Source organism: Solanum pennellii, chromosome 3 (genome assembly GCF_001406875.1).
Source record: "Solanum pennellii chromosome 3, SPENNV200".
Taxonomy (NCBI): domain Eukaryota; kingdom Viridiplantae; phylum Streptophyta; class Magnoliopsida; order Solanales; family Solanaceae; genus Solanum; species Solanum pennellii.
In genome coordinates this window covers 67,877,085-67,886,271 of record NC_028639.1, presented here as the reverse complement: position 1 = coordinate 67,886,271, position 9,187 = coordinate 67,877,085, and the positions used below count along the sequence as shown (strand labels likewise).

General features: G+C 37.0%; 1 protein-coding gene across 1 annotated transcript; it reads right to left on the bottom strand.

The window, feature by feature from the left end:
• Positions 1–1,571: 1,571 nt before the first annotated feature.
• Positions 1,572–8,458, bottom strand: LOC107014309 (plasma membrane ATPase 1). Its single transcript, XM_015214162.1, has 21 exons — positions 8,285–8,458; positions 8,081–8,200; positions 7,429–7,527; positions 7,203–7,340; positions 6,940–7,074; positions 6,672–6,851; positions 6,363–6,569; positions 6,149–6,268; positions 5,922–6,041; positions 5,718–5,840; positions 5,525–5,629; positions 5,183–5,327; positions 4,445–4,609; positions 4,092–4,330; positions 3,904–3,936; positions 3,714–3,795; positions 3,293–3,453; positions 2,680–2,865; positions 2,413–2,595; positions 2,124–2,302; positions 1,572–1,894 (listed from the first exon to the last, which is right to left on the bottom strand). Exons 1-21 carry the CDS (start codon positions 8,336–8,338, stop codon positions 1,798–1,800), a joined length of 2,871 nt encoding a protein of 956 aa, XP_015069648.1. The 5' UTR covers positions 8,339–8,458; the 3' UTR covers positions 1,572–1,797.
• Between the last annotated feature and the right edge of the window lie 729 nt (positions 8,459–9,187).

The window sequence follows — 9,187 nt, the reverse complement described above, 5'->3', positions numbered from 1 at the left end:
CCGCAGCAGTAGTCCACTGGTGCGGCTGCTGCTGTTGGTCGTCAGCACTCGTCGAAGGCGACGAGGCAATGTTGGGATCTGACAACAAGCTTTGTGAAACATCAGAGATAGGGTAAATTATTGCATCAGTATTTGAATGAAAAGAACCCACTTCTTCCATTATTTTATCCATACATATATCTCTTTCCTTTCAGTTTTCCCTTTAAATAAATTGTTGGAGACGATTTCGCCGAAAACATCTCTCAATTCTAGAATTAATTAAAAATGACAAATGAATTGACCAGCTTTTTTTTTTTTCTCGGAAAAGGATCAAAAATATCCTTCAATTTTGATTTATTGTTTAGATTTATCCTCGCTATTAAAATAAAGTTAATTTTATCCCTCTCATTATTAATTTTACCAAATTTACCCCTCACTAGACGGATTAACCCAAACTGACTCAAATTTTTTTTAAAAAAAGGTCATATTCCTTATTTTAATTCAATAACCCAACCCATTCTCCCAAATGGATTCACTGGTTCAATTCCTTGTATACATTTCACACACGGGCAAATGTATGCAATTGGTGGAAGTGCTAATCCTACCATTTTAGAGTCAAGGCAATCGATATACTGCTCCTTATGATCCAAATTTGGAGGAGGTAAAATTCTCAATCCTTTTGGTGGGTTTTACCCGTGCACCAAAGAATGAAGGTTCCAAACAAGTTTTTCAATTCTTTTTTTATTTGGGGCTACTGGAAAAAGTTGATTTATTTTTGACATATTTTGGGAATAATTGTGCATTTAGAACCTCAATTATTTTTGGTAAAAGGGGTCCATGAGAAACAGAGAAAGAAATCAAGAAAAAGAAAGGAAAGAGAGAAAGGAATTGAACTAGCGAAGCCATTTGGGAGAATGAGTAAATAGAAATAGGAGATTTGGGAGAATAGATCGGGTTATTGGATTAAAATAAGGAATATGGTTTTTTTTAAAAAAAAATTCAAGTCAATTTGAATCAATCCGTCTAATTAGGGATAAATTTAATAAAATTAATAACGAAAAGGATAAGATTAACTTTATTTTAACGACGAGAGTAAATCTAAACAATAAATCAAAGTTGAGGGATATTTTTGACCCTTTCTCTTTTTTCTTTTTTCCTAATGATTGGAATTTGGATGGATGAATGCCAGTTAGCTATTCAATTTTTATTATTTTTTTATGACTCTAATGCAGTAGTTAGTATCTTTTGCTCTGTGGTTTTTCCACAACAAATTACTAAACATATTGTAATGATTGTATAGAAGTATGAAAAAGAATGGTACTTTCTTCCAACTGCAAAAGATTGAAATAACCTAATTCTGGAATTAAAAAAAGAAGTTTCCTCAACCACTCTTCCAATGTGTAATAGCCTGCAAACCACACCAAAAAAGTAAATCGCACCAGACAAGCCCAGATAGAAAGCATTGATGGATAGAAGTGCGTGGAAGAGCTTTTTGTCATACTAGTAGTATTATATGAAGTGGAGAAATTGAAAGGGGAAAGTACAACATAATGTAAGATGAGAAAAAAGGTTTTACGAATATAGAAAACGGGTACTAGCATATAACCTTATGTTCACCATATCTGGGTCACTACAACATGTACAGGAGCTATAGGATATGAAGGCTCCAGGAAACAGCAAAATAACAACTTCAAAAATATTACTCCCCTAATCTAACTACCTATGTAGATGTTTAATGGGTAGATTCAGTACTAACGTTTTGATGTCTTCGCTCCCATCATAACACCAACAGTTTGATTACAACTTCAGGGGGTCCCTTTAAACGGTGTATGACTGCTGAATTGTCTCAATGTCGAGACCCTTCAACTTCACTACTGATTCAACATGACCTTTCAGTGTATGCAACTCACGTAGCCTGCAATTGAAATATTTCAGCTTTGAGGTTCAAGAATACCATTCAGTATTAGCTAAGATTCAGCAATAACTGCAGATGCAATTATCTAAAATAGTCATATGTGTAATGCCAGCAAATGCAAGTTCCGGTTCACATTCAGCTATGATTTATCGCTCAAGGGAAATGAGAATTAAACTGATTCATTATGCTCCTGATGACAAAAAGAGACCATTTCAAATGACCCACTAACCTAGCAATTTCAGCTCTCCTCTTCGCTTCCTCAGCCAACTGGTTAAGCTCATTGAAATTGGTAGTTTCACTAAATATTTTGGGGTCTGGAACTTGGAGCCCATGAAGGGTTCTCTGTGCATGTGCCCATTGAAGCTCGCGCAGTTCTTTTCCAAAATCCTTCTTCCGGGTGAAAGCAATCTGCAGAGGAAAAAAAACCAATAAAGAGACCATCAAATACCAATAAGATAATAATAGGTATAGCAGTGGGAATGATTCTTAAGTATATCTTTGTTCTTCCCAATTCATACCCTTTGCTCAAGAACAAGATCCCAGGCCTTCCCACTGAGAGCATAACGGATGAGGAACTTGATCAAATCTAGAGGGATATAGGTAACAATATTGTAAAGCCAGATAACTCCAGCCCAACCCCAGCCAATTCCTTCAATTGCAGCAAAGCTCCAATTTGCATAAACAGCAATTAAGGTGGCAACCTGTGCATATTTAGTTCCCAAATATTAGATGATCCATGAAGTTAGAGGAACTTTGAGAGAATGATTAAAAACCAGACTGCTCACCAGTTGAGCAACGAAAAAGGCAAACACTAGCAACAACCCAGGACGCTCCACAAACGACCAACTTCGAGATCTTGTAACGAATATCAGGGCCTGACTGATAGTGCTTACTTGAAGGTATATCGCAGAGGCGAGCTTCCTAAAATCATCAGTTGCTGTTTTCTCAAGTGTTGATACCCCAAATATTCGCTAGAAATTCACCGAATTAAGTTAGATATTAAACTAAGAGTTGCAAAACATTAATGTCCTACTTCAACATCTAAATACTCCGAACAACAAATACAAGATTTTGTTTATCACAAGGAAAAAGAACACAAGAACAGGTGAGACCAAAGATTTATGCTCTTGTTTGCAAGATGAAAAAGGCCGGTAAATGTGTAGTTGTACGTCTGCAGATTGCTTTTGATATATTATCCTTCATACACTTGGTTAAATTAGACTGGAGATATATTGTCTATTTCCATATACTAAAAAGATCATTGGCATCTGTTTTATATAAATGTGTCCCTTCTTAAACTAAAAGGGCAACTTAATTTGGAGCAGTCAGCATTTGGGAAGGCCTCAATCACACAATCCTTGACAGAAATTTTAATGTATTGGATAAAGGTGGGCTCACCGGGAAGAAATTTGTTTTGTATGCCGCCCAAAAGAAAATGACCGTCATCATTGCCAAGTAGCCACCAAGAACAACTCCAGTAGTAAAAATCTCAGCCAGTTTCCAGCTATCAGGCAGAGGAGATGGTTTGACCCTATCCTTCGATATCGTCATAATGGTACCTGATATTGTCAGTGTTTGGTGGTTAGATATCAGCAACACTGTGTAAGGACTTGAGCAGAAACGAAAAATGATACTTGCATGAGTATTAAACCAGAGAGGTGCTGCACACACAGAAAGACTCAACCACACCAAAATTAGGCTATAATATTTCAGTTTTGAACTTATCCTACACTTCTAATATTATCCTCCATTAGAGGTCGATATGGTGGACTTTAAATGCTCAAGTATCGGATATATTTCTGATGGTGAAAAGACTAACCATCATTAAGAATTGCAATGATAAGCACCATGAAAGGCGGAAAGTCAAACTTCCAGATCAGAGCCAGAAGCATAAAACCAAGCTGTGACAACATTGAATAAAAGAAACAGGTGAAAAAAGTACAAGATGCATTTGATCCTGAACATAAGATAGACAAGATAAAAGAATGAAGCAGTTGCAAATAACTTACCACAATACGGATTGTGATGGAAACAGCATATATCTGCCAATGCAAAATATACAATCGGATGAGTTATCCATATCATAGCTCAACGACAGGTTAAGAACAGTAAACTCATTTAAGAATTCAAGGAATTGTCCTTGAAGTAATTTTTTATCTTATACTACTGAAACAACCCCAAAAAGAAAACAGAATACCGTGTAATTTTTCATCCTTTGAAAGATTGCTCGACTGGTCAAAACAGCACTAATGATGACACTAAGACCAGGTTCAGTAAGGACAATATCAGAAGCACTGCGAGCCGCATCAGTGGCATCGTCAACAGCAATTCCAATATCAGCTTTCTTTAGAGCAGGAGCATCATTGACTCCATCACCAGTCATACCACAGATATGTTTCCTAGCTTGCAAGCGCTTTACTATCTCATATTTGTGCTCTATATAAATTACCACAACAAGGCATTAGCAAAGGCCAATTGTTTTTTATAACCCAAAGTTCTATACGTAGAGCACAACTACATAAGCAAAAGAGTCATTTAAAAAATAAATACCAGGGAAAACACCAGCAAAACCATCAGCCTTTTCTATAAGTTCATCAATTGGCAAAGCAGCGATAGATTCATCCTTCGTCTGTCCCAACAGAGCAGATGAAGGATACATATTTGTACCCATTCCCAGGCGGCGCCCAGTTTCTTTTCCAATTGCCAATTGATCTCCTGGAAAAGTACAAACACTAAACCACTGAGCACCAAATAAGCACGCTAAACTTTTAAGTGATACACTAAGATTCACAACGTCCTCCAAATATTTAAATCTCAGAATTTCTACAATGGAAAGCAATATAAGAAAATACAGGTTGATGTCCAAATTAAAATGAAATGGCAAGATACAGGTAGATCATGACAACTTCAAGCAGCCACAGACAGAGTAGTGCCTTCACCATCAATCCTACTCTTATCAATTGTCCTCACCCAAAATAGGATAATATAAAAAGAAAAGAAAAAGGACAGCATTTAACTTTCCCAAGGCAGAATCAAGAGTAGTACCCATAGATCCAACTTTGCCAATCATGTTCAACCAAGGATTCCTAGAGAAGTTCATTACCATATTTCAGAATTCTCGTCTCACCCAATACACTATTTTCTCTAACACTCTCTCTAGACCCAGGGGAAGGGCAGTAGGAATCATAGCCATCAAATGAGTTGTCAACACAATATGCATACAATTTGCTGAAAACATCTCAACACATTGAATGGAACTGTCTAATAGTTTGAGAAAGCACATGATACCTGTGATCATTTTGACATTTACTCCAAGGTTTAAAGCCCTCCTTATAGTCTCAGCACTGTCGTGCCTAGGTGGATCAAACAAAGGGAGGAGAGCAATGAACTGCCATGGCCCCCCAGCGCTCTCCTTCCGTCCCTCCGGAACTTCCTGCATGGAAAATTAGAAGGCATGCATAATCAAACAGATAAAACCTTTTGTTTGCAAAATGTATAGGTTGTGGGTGCAAAGAGAAAATTGATCACTAGTCTCCTCTACTGCAGCCATTCCATTATAACCCAAAGTTGTGGATTTGGTCCATTCAACTTATATATATATATGGCAATGATAAAAGAAAATAAAAATACCTGATATGCCACACCAAGCGACCGCAAGCCCCGCTCAGCAAACTTATCAATCACTGTATGAACTCTACGCTCTATGTCAGACTTGTTGTGTGCAAGATTAAGAATCTGAATAAATATTGCAGATGTGGATTAGAAAATGTAAACAAAGGTAATAACAGCAAAGGAGGGCAGCACTGTGTGACAATTAAAGTACCTGCTCCGGTGCACCTTTGCTGACCCTATGCATTTTTCCCTCACCATCAAGATAAGTAAGTGCTGTTCGTTTATCAGTTGGATTGAAAGGAAGAAAGTGTATTTCACGAATGCCAGCACGTGCCTATATTAATGGCAACGCTTAGAGAAATCTCCCAGCTGGAGTGCATGCATTAATCATAAGGTCAGACAGCAGTAAAGTTACCTCCTTCGGATCAGCCAACATCCCAACAATAGCAGTATCAATCGCATCCTGGTTCTCAATTCGAGAGGCTCGAGCTGCCATTAGAACTACAGTGTCTGCATCAATTCCTTTCGCAAATACCTGAACAATTAACAAGAACAAACAAAAAAAGAGAATCACAGTTCTACTAGTGGAACAAGTATAAAATACTAGCAATCACGCATTGAATTGAACTCTTTTATTCTCACCTCAATAAGGGCTTTATCAACAGTCAGCTTGTTCAATGTTAGGGTTCCCGTCTTGTCGCTGCACAAAACATCCATGCCAGCCATCTCCTCTATAGCTGTCATTCTTTTCGTAATGGCCCCCTGTTTAGTTAGAAAATTATCAAATAAGCATTCATAGCAGAAGGGCCTCAGAATAGTAGCTCAAATATTCAAGAGCTGGTGAATATAAATAAACCTGTTGAGCAAGACGATGAGAACCAATTGCCATCGTGACCGAGAGAACAGTTGGCATAGCAATTGGAATCCCACCAATGAGAAGCACCAGAAGATTGTCTATGCCAGGACGGTATTTGCGATGTTGGATAGGGTACATCACAATAATCTCTATTATCATCCCTACTGCAATTGAACAGATGCAGAAGTTCCCTATAGCAGTCAAAACCTGACGATAGCCATACATAAATTTGTAATGTTAGATTTCATAAAAGTCGGATACATTAATCCAGATCATTGCATCAAATAGCAGAGTAAAGAGTCCACTTGCCTTCTGAAAGTGTCCCACTTGGTTTGTACTGTCAACAAGGTGAGCTGCCTTCCCAAAAAAGGTATGAACCCCTGTAGCAATCACAACAGCTTCTATCTCTCCCTGCTTACATGTGGAGCCAGAGTAAACACCATCTCCAGGACCTTTTGTTACAGGAAGAGATTCACCGGTCAAAGCAGACTGTAAGTTGAGAGACAAGTATAGTGGCATTGTCAGAAAAACGGTAGATTGAATGCAGATACTCTATGTAATCATAAAATTTAATCACCTGATCAATTTTGAGTGGATCACCCTCTAGAAGACGAGCATCAGCTGGAATGATATCTCCCAGTTTAATACTGATTATGTCCCCAGGCACAAGAACAGAAGCATCTTCCTCGTCCCATTTTCCATCTCGAAGAACCTCCATAAAGAAAAGTGCAGGCATTCAAACAATTCAGTACAAAACACTAACAAAATATAATCATGGATTTCTGTTTGTGAGGCAACAAGGTCTATTTAATGGCAACAGGAGAAGATAAGGTCTAGTACCTTGGCTTTTGGAGCAAGTCGAGCCATCAGTGCAGCTGCTGCATTGCCAGCATTGTTCTCCTCGATAAAACTAATTGTTGAGTTGATTATGAGCAATGTGATGATACCCACAAAATCCTGCCAGTCCGGTGGCTTTCCCTACAAGAATCCACATATCCTTGCACTGAGTTTACAGGAACCAGCAAAAGAATCAAATAGAATGGTAATTAAGAATGTGAATTCTTACTCCTCCATTAGCAAGAGCAATTGCCATGATAGCAGCAGCCTCCATAACCCATGAGAGAGGGTTCCACATAAATCCCAAAAATTTCAAGAATTTGCTCTCCTGTAATACACCAACAAAGAATTACTCATACCTTCAACATCAGGCACAGTTCAGCTTTGATAAACTCACCCCTTTTGCGCCCTGTAGGACGAGTTCAAGGCATGGAACCAGGAAACAGCCTCTATGCTGCCCCACCCTCCCACTACCCCACAGTAGGTAGGAACACTTATTTTTCTTCTTTTTTTTCTAAAATTGGGGATAGGGGAAGCAAAAATGGGGAAGGGGTTACAAGATGCAGAATCAAACAATCATGAAAGTCCAAGTAGCCAGGATAAGCCTTTATTATAGTCCGTAAATCAAAAACCTTTTATTTCTATTTCAGGAACTAAAGCTATCAATGAACAAATTAACATAAACACACTTCTATTTTCAGCCTTAATGAAACTAAACTCAAACTGAAGGACAAACTTAACAAAAAGAAAAAGAAGGGGGGAAAAGAAACCCATTAGCTGCCACAGAAACAAGGAAGAGAAATTCAGTAGAAATAACTCAAGAAACGGAAAGGTTGATAGCAGATTTACAGTAAAATTTAGCAAATGATAAGTAAAAACACCTTTTTCTCCTCGAGCTTATTGTACCCAAAAATGGACAACCTTTCTTGAGCAGCAGTAGCAGTAAGTCCCTCTCTGGTACATCTCAGATTCTCAAAAACCTCCTCAATCGGTATGTTTTCCTGCAAAAATAACCCACACCCAGCCATGAAAAAACTGTCAAGAAACAAAAATAGCAAGAAAAATCAATTCTTGAAAAGCCTTACCAAATCAACAGTCTCCTTCAAGACAGCATCCAGAACTTCAGGCTTTTCCGCCATCTTCCTAAAACTTGTTTTTCCCCCTTTCGATAACAGTGTCTCAGATCAAAAACACCATAAATATAACTCAGTGAAGCAACAAAATTAGGTGAAGCAGATGAAGAAAAGAGGACAAGATTTCGTTTATCGAGAAAACAAGTGTAGGATTTTATAAACAGACAAAGGGTCACCAAAACTAGTAGTGGAGAGCAGTAAACAGTTACAAGAGAAAAAATACTCATTTCTCCCACGTCCAAATCCAAATTTTCGTCTCATATTTTTTTACAATAAAATAAATAAATGTAACTTGTAAAATTTGATTAATTACGAAAAAAAGGAATAATTATTTACGATCGTTATAAATCCATTAAACTAATTAAGTGGATTGTCCATTAGATATTCATAAGTTACTTGTATTCATGTATATATATTTTCAAGGTGATAGAACATTTGTGGATAACTATGTATCTGCTAATTACGCATTTATTATGGTGGCCTTTGAGGTGATATCTCTAATCTATAAATAGAGATATCATTCACTTTTTGTATAACATACTTGAATAAGAAGAAAATCTTATTTTCTATCTTACTTCTCTTGTCTTCGTCTCTTTATATTTATATTGCCATGAGATTGATTTTATAACAACGCTTAAATTATTATTTATATTGCAGAACTTCTTTTATTTATCTATTTTGATTTTTATTATTTTATTTGTTACACTATTTTAACATGTATATAACTTTAGTTATCACAGGTATAAGATCTATTTCCATTTTCAAAAAATGCAATCAAATTTTAGCTAAAAGTACTATAGATTTTCGAATGAAGTGTAATATTTTTTAAATTTTAAAATAATATAATTTCGAGAA

Coding starts and splice junctions, on each gene's coding strand:
- LOC107014309 (XM_015214162.1), bottom strand. CDS start 8,338: ATGGCGGAAAAGCCTGAAGTTCTGGATGCTGTCTTGAAGGAGACTGTT. Junction 5,328..5,524: donor CGCTTGGTGTGGCATATCAG/GTATTTTTATTT, acceptor TTTTCCATGCAG/GAAGTTCCGGAGGGACGGAA. Junction 3,454..3,713: donor CATTGCAATTCTTAATGATG/GTTAGTCTTTTC, acceptor TGACAATATCAG/GTACCATTATGACGATATCG.